Source organism: Colossoma macropomum, unplaced genomic scaffold (assembly GCF_904425465.1).
Source record: "Colossoma macropomum unplaced genomic scaffold, Colossoma_macropomum, whole genome shotgun sequence".
Taxonomy (NCBI): Eukaryota; Metazoa; Chordata; class Actinopteri; order Characiformes; family Serrasalmidae; genus Colossoma; species Colossoma macropomum.
The window spans coordinates 29330145-29350856 of record NW_023494786.1 but is presented as its reverse complement, the minus strand read 5'-3'; the positions used below and the strand labels follow the sequence as shown (position 1 = coordinate 29350856).

General features: G+C 41.2%; 1 protein-coding gene across 1 annotated transcript in view; it reads right to left on the bottom strand.

Annotated features, from left to right (window-relative positions):
* Positions 1–15101, bottom strand: part of pxylp1 (2-phosphoxylose phosphatase 1) — a 46544-nt gene extending 31443 nt beyond the window's left edge. Inside the window, exons 1-2 of the mRNA XM_036565273.1 lie at positions 15002–15101; positions 10110–10251 (exon numbers count right to left, since the gene is read on the bottom strand). Of these exons, the coding sequence (XP_036421166.1) occupies positions 10110–10188 (79 nt within the window). The 5' untranslated portion in view covers positions 10189–10251; positions 15002–15101. The remainder of the gene's footprint in view (positions 1–10109; positions 10252–15001) is intronic.
* Positions 15102–20712: the final 5611 nt, after the last annotated feature.

Below are 20712 nucleotides of genomic sequence, written 5' to 3'. Positions count from 1 at the left end.
TATGTATCGATATCGAACGATATGAATTTTGTGTATCGTTATAACATTTTTGGCCATATCGCCCAGCTCTAGCTGAAGCTATTTTGAATTTTGAACAGCCAAACAAATACAGGTCTTCCCTGTTCCCTTTAAGTTAGCATAAATGAATGCTAAACAGGCTAAAACAGTTAAATGCTGGTGCTGGCGTTCCTTAACTTCTCGTGAAACCCTGTTTGTTGTCATGTAATCATGAACACATGACAGTCATGAAAATCATGATAACCTTCATCGTTAAATCCTTTACTTTATAAGCAGCCTTTGTTCATCCAAATAGCCATGCTTTGATGATGCTATATTCTATGGAATAACATGCAAGTGTCAAGTTAAGGGACCTTAAAAGGTGCAGCAGTTATTATAACGGCTCAAGAATGTAACTGCTGCACCATTTAAGGTGGAACGGGAAAATTTAAACACTAAGCTGGGAAATAGAAAGCTTCGTAGGATTTAACATTATAGGCTGTTCTTAATGCAGTCGACGATCTCAGGCGATGTTGTGGAGAAACGCATTACTTTCAAATTACTTTCCACAAACACGGAATAAGCAAAGTAATGCATTACGGCATCACGGAAATGATAAATGGATGTTTATGTATTTCTACATTTTTATTTCAACCATGCTGTGTAAATTACCCAATATAAGCTCACAACAGAGTACATTCACTTTCCTACAGATGATTTAATGCTACATAATATCCAAACATGCACATTTGAAGCTTGTAATAGACTTTCAAGGACCATGGTTTACTTTGCATGTTGCAGTTTTACAGTGAAACATTTAAATACTTCAAGTTCAAGGCTTTGTGTATTAAAGAAGGAGTCTGTTAGCCTGCTAGAAATTTGCCTCGCTGGTTGTTAAACAAAGCCGTGTTCTTAACTAGGGTGTGTTTCACGGTTTCAGACCTTTTACTTTGTAGACACTCATTCTGTGGCTGGAAAAATACACGCCTCTGTGTGGAGTTTGAGGGAAGATGCGCATTCTGAAGTATACAAATGAGCTGAAGCCACTTTACTTTTCATCGCCCAGCAGCCAAAACTCCCAGCGCAGCATTTTCACATCAACGGGAATTTTTTTTAAGGAACACCACTAACTATGCCTGTGTGTGAATGATGTAATTAGGCCCAGCCTAGTAATGGTAGGAGAAGCACTGTAAAAATCCAGACTATAAACTAAGGGTGGGTGATACAGTAAAAATACACTGATACTTGAATATATTTTCATAACACATGCATCACAATAGTGCCACATCTGAAAGAAGTTAAAACCATGATTGTTGTTTTTTTTAAATGTCACGTAGCGTCCACCACTATATCTAAAGGCCAATCACTGCTCGCTTCAACATTAGGATTCAAATTCCTGATTTCCTGACATTAACACAAAACCACAGACCACTTTTCTAATCCTTTTTAATGAAATAAGCAGTTGGTCAGAGCTCCAGAAGTCCTCATGATGCCCAAGATATACTCAGAACTGTTTATCATGAAACGATTTACCACAGTAACGATAACATACACTATAGGGACAAAAGTATTGGGACACACCTCTTAGTCGCTGAATTTGAGCATGGTACTGTAATAGGATGCCACCATTGCAACAAGTCAGTTTGCGAAATTTCTTCCCTCCTAGATATTCCACAATCAACTGTGAGTGGTCTGGAAAAGGGGAAGCGTTCAGGAACCACAGCAACTCAGCCATGAAGTGTCAGATCATGTTACAGAGCAGGTCGCCGAGTGCTGAGAAGCATAGAGCATAAAAGTCACCAAACACTCTACTGACTCAGTAACTGCAGATTTCAAACCTCCTCTGGCATCAAAATCAGCACTAAAACTGTGTGCCGGGAGCTTCATGGCATGAGTTTCCACGGTCAAGCAGCTGCATGCAAGCCTTACATCACCAAGAACAACGTCAAGCATTGGATGGAGGGGTGTAAAGCGCCACCACTGGACTCTGGAGCAGTGGAAACGTATTCTCTATCTGTCAGTCTGATGGATGAGTCTGGGTTTGGCAAATGGCAGGAGAACCTAACTCACTGCACTGTGCCAACTGTAAAGTTTGGTGGAGGAGGGATGATGATATTGGGATATTTTTCAGGGGGTGATCTAGAACCCTTAGTTCCAGTGAAGGGAAATCTTAATGCTTCAGCACCAAGACATTTCGGACAATTCTATGCCTCCAACTTTGTGGGAACAGTTTGGGGAAGAACCTTTTCTGTTCCAGCATGACTGAGCCCCAGTGCACAAAGCAAGGTCCAGAAAGGCCTGACTGGGTGAGTCTGGTGTGGAAGAACTTGACTGGCCCTCACAGAGCCCTGACCTCAACCCCATCAAACACCTTTGGGATGAACTAGAACAGAGATTGTGAGCCAGACCCTCTCGTCCAACATCAGTGTCTGACCTCACAAATGCTCTTTTGGATGAATGGGCAAAAACTCCCACAGACACTCCAAAATACTGTAGACAGCATCCCAGGAGAGTGGAAGCTATGGACCAACACCGCATTAATGCCTATGGATTTAGAATGGGATGCATAAAAGCTCCTGTTGTCCATATAGTGTATCCTCACATTGCATAGTGCTACTATAAACACTGCTGCCCACTTACACTGTGCCTGTGTTATCTTCCACAGCCACTTTCTCTTTCCGAGCCTAAAGCTAACGACTTCCTCTCACCGATATACGGCTCAGTGCCACAGCAGCTCAGGACCGACAAGCAGGAAACATCCTCAGGACTGAAGACGGGACAATCGAGCCCCTCATTACTGAACCTGAGGACACAGATGAACTTACAGCCCGTCTTTCTTTCTCTCATCTCAGCTTTCTCACAAGGCTGGGAGGGGAGAGAGAGAGAGAGAGAGAGAGAGAGAGAGAGAGAGAGAGAGAGAGAGAGAATTTAAGATGGCGCTCTGTCCTACATTCAGCTTGCTTTCAACTCCTGTTAGTAAAGGATGAATAAATAATGACCTCACTAGGAGGTAAGAAAAACACAGAGAGAGAGAGAGAGAGAGAGAGAGAGAGAGAGAGAGAGAGAGAGAGAGGAAGAAAGAAAGAAAGAAAGAAAGAAAGAGACATACAGAGAGAGAGACAGATTTTTAGATGGGGTTCTGTCCTACATTCAGCTTGCTTTCAAGCCCTGTTAGTAAAGGATAAATAAATAAATAATGACCTCACTAGGGGGTAAGAAAAATACACTGAGAGACAGAGAGCTAGAAAGAAATAAAGAAAGAAAGAAAGAACAGAGACAGACAGAAACAGAGAGAGAGAAAGAAAGATACAAAGAGAGAGAGAGACAGAGAGAGAAAGAGAGAAAGGGAAATTAAGAAGAGATGAGAGAGAGAGAGACAGACATATGAAGAGAGAAAGAAAGAAAGAGACACAGAAAGAGAGAGAGAGAGGAAGAGACTTATATATCGAAGATTTTTGCATTTTTCAGTGCTGTGTTATCATCAGTGGTGGACAGTATCAAAGTAAATGTATTCATTACTGTACTTTAAGTAGTTTTTTCGTGTATCTGTACTTTACTGAAGTATTTCCATTTTGGGCGACTTTTTACTTTCACTCCACTACATTTCAAAGTCAAATATCTCACTTTTTACTCCACTACATTATGAGAAATCTGTCGTTCCTTTTGTCTTACGTGTGAATAAAAATGAAACATCAAAACGAAAGAAGCGCAAAGCAAGAACACCAATCAGGGCACAGCATTTGTTTTGAGCTTGTTTTGACCTGTTGGTCATACCGACCCAGTGCAGCACACGGTTCAACATCAGTGCAGCAGCGTAAAAGTTTGGGAGAGTCTATTCAACATAAATGATGAACTAACCTAACTTTGTGTAAACAGACCACAATATAGAAATATGTACACATATGCAGTTGTGACTGACGTGTCTTTATTCTGAATTTATACAAACACATTTCATTTTATAGTAAATTTGTTTTTGCTAGTTTATGTTTATGAACAGAGACCTACAGATGCAGTTTAGTAAAGAAAACTCATTTGTGAACCTGAGTTTACAGTTTTTATTAAACTGAAACTTGTAACTAAGTTGCAAATAAATCTTAAACTGAAACTTTGCTTGTTTGCAAAAAGTGATTTCAGAGCCACTCAGTTCTACCTAATGGAAACTGTTTGCCTTCAGTGTTTTGTGCTTATGATAATATTAATGGACATCAGCGTCACTAATTAATGACATTCTATTAAATATTGTTGTTATAGAGTGAAACTAGAGTATTCTCACCTAAAATGAGTTAATGAAGCGAGTCTTGTTATAAAAATGATAACAGGACATTAAAGCCATAATTAATCTTTTAATACTTTCACTTTTGATACTTAAGTACATTTGAAGGCAAATACTTTTGTACCTTTACTCAAGTGGAGGTCTAAAGGGAGGAACTTCTACTTTTACTGGAGTAATATTTACCTTGGGTATCTCTACTTTAACTCAAGTACATGATCTGTGTACTTTGTCCACCACTGGTTGTCATATGTTCGTTGTCATACGACAAAAAGTTAATGAAATGTCAACAATATACAGTGATGTCCAACCAAACATTCTTCCCCTTATTCAGCTGTCCATGACAACAATACCACACGCTAAAGGAACTACATTTCTTGGAGGAATACTTGTTTATTTCCATTATTATTAATAATAACTTACAATTATTTTCTGAAAAATTGCGTATTTTATATATTTTATGTTGGCCACTGTTGTAGAAAAGCAGTAAGCCACTTGAGGCCTTGCGTTACTGCAGTTTTATCACAGGGATGGGGGTTTTACTCCGTCTGCCTAAGAGCACCCTTCACCATGATAACATCACTGTAATGCACGGCCTCTCCTGGCTTATTGCTTTAATATGCACCTATGATGCACACAAGAGATGAAGGTGCCAAAAAAAGGGATCTTTGGAACAATGCCTCAGGAGAACCACTACAGATTCCATAAAGAACCTAAGAATGGAAAGTAAAGAACTACTTTTGTTATGTTTTAATGTGTTTCTAAATGAGATGTGAGTGTAAAAAAAAAAAACTTTTAAAAGTTTAAAGAACATCTACACAACGTGATGGTTATGTACTAATTAAATGTTTTTCTGTGAAATGTCGAAGCCAAGAACCATGAGGGAACCTTTACGTTTAAAGACCCATATCATGCAAAACTGAATGTCCCCTGTTTTTCTGGAGGAGTTTGATGTTGTATGTAAACACTGTCAAAATTTCGCAGTGCTGCCATTCACTCCTCAGTCCTTACAGTCCACATGTGGAAATCAAGCCCATTTTGAGTTCACCGTTTTTGTGATGTCATGAAGAACCAACACATTTACATATATTTATCTATTTAACCTACAGCAGTTTAGCCCCACCCCCCTCACACTGATGTTATAAGGAGTGTTTCAGTCCGGAATGCTTCTTGAAGGAGGCACAATACAGGGTAGCCAATCAGAACAGAACTCATTTACATACATATATACACCGATCAGGAATAACATTATGACCACCTCCTTGTTTCTACGCTCATTGTCCATTTTATCAGCTCCACTTACTGTATAGGTGCACTTTGTAGTTCTACAGTTACAGACTGACCATCTGTTTCTCTGCATACTTTGTTACCCTGTTCTTCCGTGGTCAGGACCCCCATGGACCCTCACAGAGCAGGTACTATTTGGGTGGTGGATCATTCTCAGCAATGCAGTAACACTGACGCGGTGGTGGTGGTGTGTTAGTGTGTGTGGCGCTGGTCTGAGTGGATCAGACACAGCAGTGCTGCTGGAGTTTTTAAACACTGTGTCCACTCACTGTCCACTCTATTAGACACTCCTACCTTGTCAGTCCACCTTGTAGATGTAAAGTCAGAGACGATAGCTCATCTGCTGCTGCACAGTTTGTGTTGGTCATCCTCCAGTCCTTCATCAGTGGTCGCAGGATTCTGCCCACAGGACACTGTTGGCTGGACATTTTTGGTTGGTGAACTATTCTCAGTCCAGCAGTGTTACTGCAGTGCTGAGAATGATCCACCACCCAAATAGTACCTGCTCTGTCCATGGGGGTCCTGACCACTGAAGAACAGGGTAAAAGGGGGCTAACAAAGTATGCAGAGAAACAGATGGACTACAGTCTGTAACTGTAGAACTACAAAGTGCACCTATATAGTAAGTGGAGCTGATTAAATGGACAATGAGCGTAGAAACAAGGAGGTGGTCAAAATGTTATGTCTGACCGGTGTATACATACATATATATCTCAGCATTACAGGTGCAGTAATAAAAATGGGATTTGAAAGGAGATACAAAGAGGCTGGATAAATGATCCTGTAGAAAATAATTATGACTGTTTTTGGTGGGGGGAATCAAATGGAAGAAAACTGCTGGATATTAGCCCTTTAAGAGCACACAGGCTAAGTAGCTAAATGATGTTGCGTTTTAATATATTTCAATATTTTATTAATCTTTTATTGCCCTCATACTGCACCAGCAGAGGATATCAGACAGACAGAGACAGAGAGAGGAGAGACAGAGAGAGAGAGAGAGAGAGAGAGAGAGAGAGAGAGGAGAGAGAGAGAGAGAGAGAGAATTCATGGGTCACCAAGTTCACCAGCTAGCACGTGTACACACCCACCCACACACACACACACACACACACTACACTGCTGCCCATCAGATTGCCTTAACAACATCAACATTAATGAGAACAGCAGCAGCCTGAGTTACAGAACTGTCTGACCTTCATGTCCACTAAACTTCTCTATTCTAAATACAGACAGTACAACAGTGTCACAGTCAAGACTGCTAGATCCAACTCCAGACCAGAGCCAAGACCAAAACCAGATTAAGATTTTTTTTTCAGACACACGCACACACACACACACACACACACACACGCATACACACACGCATACACACACGCATACACACACGCATACACACACACACGCATACACACACGCACACTATTATTGTCTTAATCAAACCTTGCACTGTAACTGGAACTAGTGGTAAGGTTGTTCTCTCCTCCTCTCTGAAGTGAAATGAGCAGAAAACTAAACTACATCCATTTTTATTATAAAACGAATACAAAGTAACAATAACATTCATAACATTAATAACATTTACCTGCCTTCAGACGATGTCTGAACATTAGAATCAACAACCAAATACAACAAACAAGTAATACTCTGTTAAACCATCCTGATAGGATCAATTGGATCCTGAACAAACAGGTTTTATTTAAACACATACAGCAGTGGTGTACAACAGGTGTGCCAGTGGTCCGCGGTGGTACTGCAGTTTATAAACGCACATTTGGTACAATACAGACACTTAACCCAACCGTATTTTTAAATATGCAAAAATAAAACACTATATTTATATTAAGCTCATTGATTGTTGTAGCAAAGTGTTCGTTAGTCATATTTTCAACGCGATTATAAGCAAAAACGAAGAACACGCAGCAGAGAACACGTAGCTCTGGGCTTCACATGAGTGACGACTGAAGATGAGTAACTGCAGCTCTGTGCTGTTTGTTCAAGGATCTTTTCAAATTGGGTTTTTCAAACCCAACAGTTCACACGTTCATTTATAGGCTAAATATAATGAATAGATATCTAAACCTGTCCAACTGTCTGAACTCCGTTTTCAGCTTTCCTCTCTTCAGCCTGACATCCGGCACTCGGTAGCTGCCAAATCAGCTCTCTCATTAGGAGAGTCGGAAAAAGATGGTCTGATCAGTTCAATCAGCGAAAGCTTTTGAGGTTGTTTCTATGGGATACAAGCTGCAAAAGTTTGGAAACCCTGATGCAGAGAAAGGACTTTTCTATTCTGTTTATTCTGATTTTGCTGATATTCAGTGTCCAGTGTCCTCAGTCAGAGGCATCACACTCAGCTGGTCTTGCCAATAACTTCCAAATCCACCTCACCCCGAGAACGAGACAAGGCCGAGTCCAAATGAGTCGAGACCGAGACGAGACTGAGACTCCTCAATTACGATCTCAAGACCAAACTCGAGGACCACAACATCATAGTATACAGCCACAACTGCTACACCAGTAAAGCAACACAGTGGCCTTCTGAAGGTCATAATTCAACCGTATCAATTTTGGAATCTATGAATCTGAAGTATGAGCTCCTTTTTTTGGCCAAAATGAAATTCTCAGGCTATTTACAAACATAAAAACAAACATAAAAGCTTGGTGTATTGCTTTTATTGACTTCTATTGAGTTCTTCCAGTCATATTTATGTCCTTAAATGTTTATTTTATAAATAATACTAAACCAAATTGTGGTGAAATCTGAAAATCTCTACACAGTTCACAGTTGGCTGCTGTGGGATATGGGCTGTATGTGGGAGGAGGTAGGTTTATACAGCTAACAGCACACAGAATCATAAACTCTCTGAAAAGTCTGTGTGTACAGAGCCTGCACAGGCCAGGACACGTTTCAGAATGAAACAGCTGAAGGACGAATCCAATGTCAGCCACTTACAGGAGGATATAAATCAATGTTTAGGTATTTTCAGTCAAAATATGTTTTAGATTTTTTACTTGTATGTATGTATGTATGAGTCATCTATTACCACAGCACAAAGTACAGTAAAGAGCAAAAGCAGTGCCGTATGCTATTATACAGATGCATATATAGAAGAAGATATACGTTAAAAAAATATTAAAAACAACCATAAAATATAATGTGCAGTGCAAACACTGTAAACGATATGATAATAGTTTTGCAGTATGCACAACACAGTGAAAGTGGGTGGCAGCACATATACACACACACACACATACACACATCGCTGCTGTCGGAGCAAAACCTTGGATCTCCATCTGGTCATTTTCCAGTTTTTGACATAATTGGAAAATATCTGTTGCTCTTCACGTTGGGTGTAAATTATATGATGAAAGGACGAAAAGAAACGGCCCAAAATTACTTAGAAAAAAGTCTGGTTCCACTGACTTACATTAAAAGTAGAGCAATTTTTTTGCTTCTCCTGTAAAGTTACCATTTTGGAGATACGAGGTTTTATTCCAACAGCAGTGATAGACATATATAATTAAATACACATATATACGTAAATATATATCGCTGCTGTCAGAAGAAAACCTCGTAATTCCATTTTTGTTGTTTTTCAGTTTTTTACATAATTTGAAAATGCCTGCTGCCCTTTACATTGTGTGGAAATTTCATGATGAATGGACCAAAAGAAACGGCCCAAAATTACTGGTCTGGTTCCACTGACTTGCATTAAAAGTAGAGTATGATTCTCCTTCTCCTGTAAAGTTACCATTGTGGAGATACGAGGTTTTCTTCCCATAACAGCGATATGTAAGTATATACTAACCTATATTAACCCACTCCCCAACACAGAATAACACAAGGAACCTTGTGTAACCACAAGAAACCAGAGCCAAGTAGTGAACTGCCGGACCAGCTGGCTATGCAGACGGCCACATGCAAAGGCTCATGGTATGCATGTGCCCTCTGACAAAGAAACTTGTGTTGTTTAGTGTTGGTTGTTGTTAGCTTTAGTTGTGTATATGTGTTCATTGTGTTGTTCCGTGTCGGGCAGTGGGGTTACTGTGTGGGTATTTGTGTGATTTGGTCACCATCAGGGCGAAGTGTGGTGACCTAACCTGTGGTTTCAGAGTTCTGCATATGCCTTAGTGCTGGTGTGTTCAATAAAAAGCACTTCTCACAGCAGATCAGGGCCACTCTTGTGTCTACACTCAATGCACTCACGCAACACCACAGCAGTACACAGCAGAAACAGTGTAGTTGAGGCGTGATCCACTTTAAACCCTCACGGAGCAGCTAAGAGCAGCACACAATACAATTACTGTTATATATAGACGTTAGGTCTCCGAGGGAAATGCCTTTGTTTGCCCACTGACTATAGTCTAATAGGTGTGCTATTCCCAATGGACATACATAACAAACAAATTCACATACAATCACTCATGTATGCACACAGACCAACCCAAAGGAATTCCCCCCAATCTAGACACACTCAGTCACAGGGTTTGGAGGAAAGGCAGGAATCAGAGCACAACCTGAGACTGAACACGTATGCAAACGCATACAGACACTTACAGTACTGGAGGCTGAAGCTTAGCACAGCTAGCACCAGCCCCACCGCCAGCAGCAGGATGAAGCGGTTCCGAGCCAGCATTGTCAAGTGATTGGTCCATTCACCGCTCCATCAGCCATACATGCCTCGCCCACTTTCTTCCACCTGACGGCAAAAAAGAAGGACATAGCATCAGTCATGTCAACGTTTGGGCTGCTACTATCGATTACATGAACAACAGAGTACTCTACAGATTATTTTGCCTGTGAAATGTGATTAGAGGTTAAAAAAAAGCCAAACAATTAAATCAAACTACAGCAAGCCACGCAGAGCTTTTCAAAGATTAAGAAACTTTACTGGAAAAAAGCCTTTAATAAGGCCATTATGAGAGACTCCAGTCCTGCTGCAGTGTTATTTCATTTATATACACAGCAGTGAGTCGATGTCACACTGATGGACCACCACATGGGGATAAAAACATCGTTTTGTGCTTAATTATTATTATTATTATTATTATTATTATTATTATTACTATTATGTGACCCTAAGTCCCACAACAGGGAAATTTCAACCCATACATGCAGTGAAACACCACATGCACACTAGTGAACACACACACTAGGGGGCAGTGAGCACACTTGCCCTGAGCGGAAGGCAGCCCTATCCACGGTGCCTGGGAAGCAGTTGGGGGTTAGGTGCCTTGCTCAAGGGCACCTCAGTCATGTACTGTCTGTTCAAGGGATCAAACCAGCAACCTTCCGGTCACAAAGCTGGTTCCTCCAGCCCAATACTGCCCCCAATTTTTAGTCATGAGCTTTTCAAACCAAGTTGATTTGTGCTGACTTAACACACTGAAACCTTGACATCAAGTCCAATGTGCTATTTTTAGTCAACACTGAAAACACAGGAAGTTGCATCAACAGTGCAATTCAAAGACACTGATTCAAGCCTGCATGAACATTTACACCGTCACTCTTCTTCTGCCAGTTGGTCCTTGAACTGCTCCATTTGACTCTGGACTAGTTCTGGACTAGTAATGCTGCTGGAGAGTTTGCATGACTTGGACTTTGTGTGAAAAGGCTTAGAATTCTGAAGAATTCTGCTGATTTTTCAACATTTCTGCAGAATTAAACTGTTGAGATGTATGGGAACAAAGGGTAACAATGTCTACAACACAAATATATCCATTTTATTTACTGTCCAAAACCACCAGTGAACCTACACGTCTTCTGAGAGTTTATAAGTAATGTTGATGATGGTACAGTAGTCATAAATCCGAAAAAATAAGCCTTCTTTTGAGTATCGCCACCATGAATGTCTTATTTTAAATAAGTCTTCGGGCCAAAACCTTCTCAAAACTGTTTCAGTCATCAGGCACTGCATTCATATCCATCTCGTGTAATAACATTATGTGAGGGAAATTTTAAAGGTATTACACTCTTCAGACGTCTGGTTCCTATCACCACCACTGTGAAGAACTCTGGCTCTGTAAGTTTCTCTAGAGCTGAGCATTTCACACCAAACCACTCTGAATGGCTCTGTTTACAACTTAGAAAATTATCTATGCAGAAATTATGAGAAGCTGGGGGGGAATTTCCTTTTAAGGCCTTGTCATGAACGGAAACTGTCCTAGTCATATGGATTATGCTGCAGTAAAACACCCATCATTTGGGCGCATTTTTAGATCAAAGATCAAAATTGATTATTGATTATTCAGATCAAATGTGATTATAGTCCCAGCTCTATCCAATAATCAGATAATCTGGTTTAATCGAGTAGTCATGACAGCCTCAGCCTACTTGCATACATAGAGAACATTTCTGGGACAGTTGCAGGATAGTGAGAGGATGATCTACAACATTAGAGAGGCGTGTGCGCAACACACACACACACACACACACACACACACACACTCACACACACACACACTATCACATTCACACTCTCTACTGAAACCTCCACAGTGCTGTTTTTCTCCATAAATCCAGCAGCCTAGCAGGAACACATGTAGGAGGACAAACAGAAGCTCTGTCACGAAAAATCTCTCTCTCTTTCTCTCTCCCTCTCTCTCTCATACACACACACACTGTAGCAGCAAGCAACCAGCTATTTATCCCGATCCCACACCAGTAGGGTGTTATTATGGTTAAATATAGACACCGTGATCACCAGGTTCATGGTTTCAATCCAAGCCGTTCACTCACTCCTTTCAGAGACACTAACTTTAGTCTATAGTCTCTCACTCGTGTTTCAGCACTTTAACTCTTTCTCTTCTACCTCAAACACTGTCCTGCGTGTTTTCATTCTCATACACCAAAGTGTGAACACTTAACACTCAATAATACAGATAGCAACTACATAAATCCCATGTACTCGAGTATTTGCCAATGTTTTATACATTTATACCAAAACATATTTGAGCAGAAAGTATTTGTGCATTTTGGCTATTTCACTTCAGTCTTTCAAATTTAGCTCTTAATAGGGGTACAAATGATATAACAATATATCGCTGCTGTCGGAAGAAAAACATTTGTCATTTTTCAGTTTGACATAATTTGAGAATACCTGTTGCTCTTTACATTGTGTGTAAATTTCATGAAGGATGGACAAAAAGAAACGACCCAAACTGACTTGGAAAAAGTCTGGTTCCACTGACTTACAGTAAAAGTAAAGCAGGGTTTTTCCTGCAAAGTTATCATTTATATATATACATACATAAAACAATTCTGCAATTTTATGTTCTAATACAGGGGTGTCAAATTCAACCACTATTAAAAAAAACTGTGGGCCAACTGTGTTTTTATTTCATTTTACTTAACATTCTGCCATGACCGAAATGGGCCATTGTTTATTCAAAATATGCCAATACTGTAACAGCAAAATAGGCACTGAATACAAAAATAATTCTAAACAAAATTAAACTGTTTTAGGTGGTTGTTTTTTAAACTGCCTATTTGCTTGAACTAGACACCAGGCATCTTCCCTTTTTGTGTAACCGCTCGTCCACAGATTGTTGTTGGGGGAACACACAGTGCATGCTGGGGACTGTAGTGCAGCTACAATGTTTGCTATCCGGTGTCGACCAGAGGAGGATGAGTTCCCCTTCTGAGTCTTGGTTCCTCTCAAGGTTTCTTCCTCCTGCTCTTAGGGAGTTTTTCCTTGCCACTGTCATCATTGGTGGGGACTCGGACTCAGACCTGGATTTTTTTTTTCTGTAATGCTGATTTTTCTGTAAAGCTGCTTTGTGACAACACCTGTTGTAAAGAGCGCTATATAAATAAACTCTGCCTTCTTGCTTGCTAAGGGTGAAACGGGCTAATAAGAATATAAAATAAAAAAAAAAAATTTGCAGGCCGAATAGGACTGTGTCGCGGGCCTGACTTGGGCAGCGGGCCTTATGTTTGACATGCGGGTTCTAACAGGACTGTACACGTGACAGTTTCGGTCATATTTCTGAATATGTATCATATCATACTTTCCTACTACAAAACATGAGTACCTTAACATAAATACATTATCGAAGACATGTTTCTAGGAAGCCAACTACTCTAGCTGGAGTTGTCCAGGTCCAGAAACATTAGCACATCACTCACTGAGGAGAAAACACCTTGTGTGGATGATGATGAGTCCTCAGCAGCACGCAGCGTTATACTAGTCAGCTCTGGTAGCTCGTTGGCTCATCTGAAGGGGCAGCCTCCATTACTCATCCAACACGAAAACCTACTGATTTCCCCTCTGCTTTTCCACTGTTATTCTCCTGAAGCTTTTAGTGACCTAACACCTGTGCTGACCTACGTTAATATTGGCCAAACTGCACATACTACACAGTCTGGTCTGGCTCATGACAAAAACACCTGGAATGGCCTTATAGCTACTAAAGCTGCACAAACAAGTCAACAGAAATACAAAAAAAAAACACAAAATGAAAACCCACTGATAACTGCAGGGCTCTCCTAAGTGCCTACATAAGCGAGGACGCTACTGGCAGCATCCACGTTGCTGTCACACCACGTTGCTTCTAGGCAACATCCGTATTTAAGCAATTTGTCATCAAACAAAAAACCTTTCTATGAGACCTTTTAATGTTATATTTGAAAGAAAAAATATTTAAATGACATTGGATGTTAAAATAAAAGAAACTTCAACATTTACACTCCAACAGATCACATTTTTTCACGTTTGGGTGGCTAAAACATGGTAAAAGATTGTTGTTCTGGCTGAAACTGTCTGTCATTCATGCCAGAAAGAGATTTAAAAATATCTGCCTTTAAACAGCATTTACTGATTTATTCAAAATCCTCTATTTTTTTTTAATCAACCCGTTGATCATTCTTATTTGTAAACTGAAGAAAACGGTTTTGTTGCCCTGAGGCAACACCATTCAACAGAAGTCAGTGCAATCAAAACAAGCCATGTCAGTCTTTTGGCACAGAGCAGCTGAGGGAGCACAGGTTCATTAACTTCATGAAATCATAAATATCATTAAATACCGTTATACTGTAGATTTCAGTGCCGCTCAATGTAAACTCGTCCAAAGAGGTCCGTTTGTAAACTATGAGCTACTGAACGGCTCACAGACTGAGAAGCTCAATCAGCCCAGTCTGTTAGGACTTTGGTGACTGTAGCTTGAGCTGAAAGTACCGTATGAGTTAGATAAAGAGCGCTGCTGTTTCAGGAAGAGACAGACAGACAGACAGGCAGGCAGACAGACGACCCAAAGATACACAGCACAAAGCTCAGAGCTCTGCTCAGGCATGCGAGGCTGCTACAATGACCACGTCTGCAGCCTTATTATCAAAGGAGGAAACGGAGCGGAGCTACACAGCAGCTGATCTACTGTACAGAGTAACCAGCACTGAATAACGTTCCTACAGCGTTCAGCAGCGGGCAGTAAAGGGATAAATGCAGGCTTTACCTTCACACTCAGCTCTGTCCGCACACCGACCAGCCGTCCACACAGCAGCCGGCAGACATTTCTGCTCTTACCGGTGGATTCCTCCTCCTCCTCAGCTGAGGGCTAAGGGGACTTATAGGTTGGATTTTTTGGTTGTATGACTCCCCCTGCTGGCTGCACTAGGTTAAGCAAAGATGGTGGTTGTTAAGGTCACTCTTCTATCATTTCACCTCAGTGGGGCAGGTAGAGCTGGGGGTCTTTCACACAGCAGGATTTCTCATTGAACCAGATCATTTAAGCTTAAAGTGCAGGACTTTAGGAATGTCCAATAGGAATGTTCCTCAGCTCTTCTCCAGCTGGACAGGCCTAAATTGAGGCTTAAGATGTCTGGCTAAACTGAGAAATCCTGCTCTGTGGAATAGCCCTCTGATCTAGGATCAGATCTTTTTTTGTACTATGACCTTTCTAACAGGAGCAGATCCTTTATCGGCTCTCCTACTTTAATGAGCACTGCTTTATGAATATGGGCCGTCGGTCTGAGGCTGGAATAGAAGTTTCTTTGTCAGAATTCATCACTAACGCTGAACAGTTTACCCTCTGAAAGGTTGAAGTTAACACCTAAAAACAGGAGTTTGTCAGAATATAGGGAGGTTGGGAGGTAATTCTTAAGGAGTTTTAAGGGAAAATGTAATAATATTGATAATATTTTTAAGGGAGAATGTAAGAACAACACACACACACACACACATCTTCTAAGCTGCTTCTCCTTCTGGGACGCGGGGGGGAGCTGGAGCCCACTCCAGCAGTCATTGGGTGGAAGGCAGGATGCACCCTGGACAGGTCATCAGTCCATTGCAGGGCAGACACACTCACACAAACACAGAAATGACACAAAATCATGAACTGTCAATTCTGAGAGGAATACAGTGCTGTGCTATAGAAATATTAAAAAACATAACATATAGCATATTACACTTAAGGGCTAGTTTTAGGCCGAATGCCCCCTAAAGTATTTTTTATTTTTATTTTTATTATAAACGTCAGATAAGAAGAGGATCTTCAATTCTAAAGGTACAATGATGGAGCTCTAAATGGAGAAAATGGCACTTATGTATATTACAAATTATTGTAATTATTTATATGGTATAAATGTCAAATCAATATCATTTTTAAATATACAAAGTGATATAAATTCATTTGAAACTGCAGATGTGTCAGTCACAGAAACAAAAAATGTGACATGAATAAATATTACCAATATGCTCATATTCATAGTATATGCAAACTAAAGAACAGCTGACAGAGGAAGGATGAACAGATGCAGCAAAATGAAAAAGAGCGGACACTCAAACAGGAAAGCTGCTGAGCAAACATGTAAAAACTTAAAATAATAATAATAATAAATCGTAGGTAACTGCGACGTACTGAGACCGGCCACTTTATTTCAGTACATCCTGAATTTACACTTTTTGTCCATTTTATCAGCTCCACTTACTATATAGGTGCACTTTGTAGTTCTACAGTTACAGACTGTAGTCCATCTGTTTCTCTGATACTTTGTTAGCCCCCTTTTACCCTGATCTTCAGTGGTCAGGACCCCCATGGACCCTCACAGAGCAGGTACTATTTGGGTGGTGGATCATTCTCAGCACTGCAGTAACACTGATGTTGTGGTGGTGTGTTAGTGTGTGTTTTGCTGGTATGAGTGGATCAGACACAGCAGTGCTGCTGGAGTTTTTAAACTGTGTCCACTCACTGTCCACTCTATTAGATAGCTCATCTGCTGCTGTGCAGTTTGTGTTGGTCATCCTCTAGTCCTTCATCAGTGGTCACAGGACGCTGCCCACAGGACACTGTTGGCTGGATATTTTTGGTTGGTGGACTATTCTCAGTCCAGCAGTGACACTGAGGAGTTTAAAACTCCAGCAGCACTGCTGTGTCTGATCCACTCAGACCAGCGCAACACACACTAACACACCACCACCACATCAGTGTCCTGACCACTGAAGAACAGGGTAACAAAGTATGCAGAGAAACAGATGGACTACAGTCTGTAACTGTGGAACTACAAAGTGCACCTATATAGTAAGTGGAGCTGATAAAATATATGGTAGGTGTATCTGGTGAAGTGGCCGGTCAGTGTATTTGCTTGGATTGTTGTAAAAATTACTGTTCAAAATAAATAAAAACTAAATAAATGTTTGAGTTACTCCATGACAGCTTACCTAGAACCTTTAGGGAATCCTGTATTTCCTGTTTATAAAAACGGTTTAAAGAAATTTTGGACCTTTTTGAGAAAATGCGCCTTTAACTCAGTTCAGTCATTCTATCAGCCCTTACATTCATTAATTAAGATGCACTTTAGATCATGATTAGGTAAATATTAAACTTTAATTGCTAAAAACTTTTTCACTGAAATGCATGAGGTGGCTGGACAGGCGCTAGGTGAGTTGGCATGGAATGACCCAGTAAGTTTCCTTTCTGGAAATGTTTCTGCCTGGTTAATGTTTACAGTACTGTGTAAGGTTCCCTTCAAAACAAGCCCTGTCACGTTTGTACCATATTCTTTTAGCATAGAGTAGCAGAAAGTATGGATTCATTATTAATTAATGCAAACTTAAACAGCATCTGATACTATGATCTATAGTGAAAAAAACAAGGCAGTCTTCTAACCAAACACTGAAAATGCTTTATTTACTACAGAGAAAATCTAAAAACAAGAACAGGTGCCTCACAGATTGATGAGCCCTCAGCTAGCAGCAACAAAGCCTTCCTAGACTGCAATATCTGTGGTAATACTGGGATAGATTTGCTGTGTGTTATTAGTGCCACTAGAGAGCACTACAGATACAGGAAGGAGTAGATGAATGGGGCTAAAAGTGCGACAGCGCATTCTCAAAGTCCGGTGGCAAGAAATTCCAGTGAGAACCAGCATTCCCGAGGAGGCTTGCGGCTGGATGAAGAACATTTTGCTGGATGAGACAGAGAGCAGATCTGTGGTTAGAAGAAGCAAAAAAGAAAGCCTGTGGTTGGATGAAGGCCCTCTATCTTTATCTAGACGATCAAGAAGGCCTGTGACTCAGTGAAGACTCTCTTGCTAGATGAAGTAGAGAAAATAGGCTTATGGCTAAATGAAGAACCTCTTGATGGATGAAGCAGAGAAAAAAGGCCTGTGGTTGGATGAGGTATATAGAGAGAAGGCCTGTGGTTGGATGAAGCAAAGGAAGAAGGCCTATGGTTGGATGAAAATGCTCCCTCTTTACTAAGCATAGTGAGAAGTCCTGCGACTAGATAAAAGCGTCTCACTAGATGCAGCAGAAAAAAGGTTTATGGCTAATTGAAGAACTTCTAGCTGGATGAAGCAGAGAAAGAAAGCCTGTGTTTGGATGAGGTAGAGAGAAAAGGCCTGTGGTTGGATGAGGTAGAGAGAAAAGGCATATGGCTGGATGAGGTAGAGAGAAAAGGCCTGTGGTTGGATGAGGTAGAGAGAAAAGGCCTGTGGTTGGATGAGGTAGAGAGAAAAGGCCTGTGGTTGGATGATGTAGAGAGAAAAAGCCTGTGGTTGGATACGGTAAAGAGAAAAGGCCTGTGGTTGGATGAGGTAGAGAGAAAAGGCCTGTGGTTGGATGAGGTAGAGAGAAAAGGCCTGTGGTTGGATAAGAGAAAAGGCCTGTGGTTGGATGAGGTAGAGAGAAAAGGCCTGTGGTTGGATGATGTAGAGAGAAAAGGCCTGTGGTTGGATACGGTAAGAGAAAAGGCTGGTGGATACGGTAAATAGAAAAGGCCTGTGGTTGGATGATGTAGAGAGAAAAGGCCTGTGGTTGGATACGGTAAAGAGAAAAGGCCTGTGGTTGGATACGGTAAAGAGAAAAGGCCTGTGGTTGGATACGGTAAAGAGAAAAGGCCTGTGGTTGGATGATGTAGAGAGAAAAGGCCTGTGGTTGGATGATGTAGAGAGAAAAGGCGTGTGGTTGGATGATGTAGAGAGAAAAGGCCTGTGGTTGGATGATGTAGAGAGAAAAGGCCTGTGGTTGGATGATGTAGAGAGAAAAGGCCTGTGGTTGGATACGGTAAAGAGAAAAGGCCTGTGGTTGGATGATGTAGAGAGAAAAGGCCTGTGGTTGGATGATGTAGAGAGAAAAGGCCTGTGGTTGGATGATGTAGAGAGAAAAGGCCTGTGGTTGGATACGGTAGAGAGAAAAGGCCTGTGGTTGGATGAGGTAGAGAGAAAAGGCCTGTGGTTGGATGATGTAGAGAGAAAAGGCCTGTGGTTGGATGATGTAGAGAGAAAAGGCCTGTGGTTGGATATGGTAAAGAGAATAGGCCTGTGGTTGGATGAGGTAGAGAGAAAAGGCCTGTGATGAGACAAAAAAGAAGTGTGGGTCGAACAAAGAGCTTTTGTGGAGAGAGCCTGTGGTTGGATACGGTAAAGAGAATAGGCCTGTGGTTGGATGATGTAGAGAGAAAAGGCCTGTGGTTGGATACGGTAAAGAGAAAAGGCCTGTGGTTGGATGAGGTAGAGAGAAAAGGCCTGTGGTTGGATGATGTAGAGAGAAAAGGCCTGTGGTTGGATACGGTAAAGAGAAAAGGCCTGTGGTTGGATGACGTGTAGAGAGAAAAGGCCTGTGGTTGGATGACGTGTAGAGAGAAAAGGCCTGTGGTTGGATGATGTAGAGAGAAAAGGCCTGTGGTTGGATACGGTAAAGAGAAAAGGCCTGTGGTTGGATACGGTAAAGAGAAAAGGCCTGTGGTTGGATGATGTAGAGAGAAAAGGCCTGTGGTTGGATACGGTAGAGAAAAGCTGTGGGAGAGAGAGAAAAGGCCTGTGGTTGGATACGGTAGAGAGAAAAGGCCTGTGGTTGGATGATGTAGAGAGAAAAGGCCTGTGGTTGGATGATGTAGAGAGAAAAGGCCTGTGGTTGGATGATGTAGAGAGAAAAGGCGTGTGGTTGGATGATGTAGAGAGAAAAGGCCTGTGGTTGGATGATGTAGAGAGAAAAGGCCTGTGGTTGGATGATGTAGAGAGAAAAGGCCTGTGGTTGGATACGGTAAAGAGAAAAGGCCTGTGGTTGGATGATGTAGAGAGAAAAGGCCTGTGGTTGGATGATGTAGAGAGAAAAGGCCTGTGGTTGGATGATGTAGAGAGAAAAGGCCTGTGGTTGGATACGGTAAAGAGAAAAGGCCTGTGGTTGGATGAGGTAGAGAGAAAAGGCCTGTGGTTGGATGATGTAGAGAGAAAAGGCCTGTGGTTGGATGATGTAGAGAGAAAAGGCCTGTGGTTGGATGATGTAGAGAGAAAAGGCCTGTGGTTGGATATGGTCAAGAGAATAGGCCTGTGGTTGGATGAGGTAGAGAGAATAGGCCTGTGGTTGGATGAGACAGAAAAAGAAGTTGTGTGGTCGAACAAAGAGCTTCTTGCTGGATGAAGCAGAGAAACAGCAGCCTGTGGTTGGATGAGGAGCTTCTCACTGACTGTGGCAAAAACAAGGAATTACACAATCCGTGTCAGAGCTACACATTGTGTTCTTTTGGCCTAAATGCAACAAAACAAGCTCAGAAAATAGACAAACTCAATACATTGACACAAATTAATACATTTATTAGAAATTCACATTGCCCTAGGACAGTAAAATGAAGATAAAAAAAACATAGCAAACAAGACCTAGAAGCGATGGTGGAGGAAACAGGAAACAGAAAAATCCTTCTTGATTTATTTTAAGTTATGTGTTGTG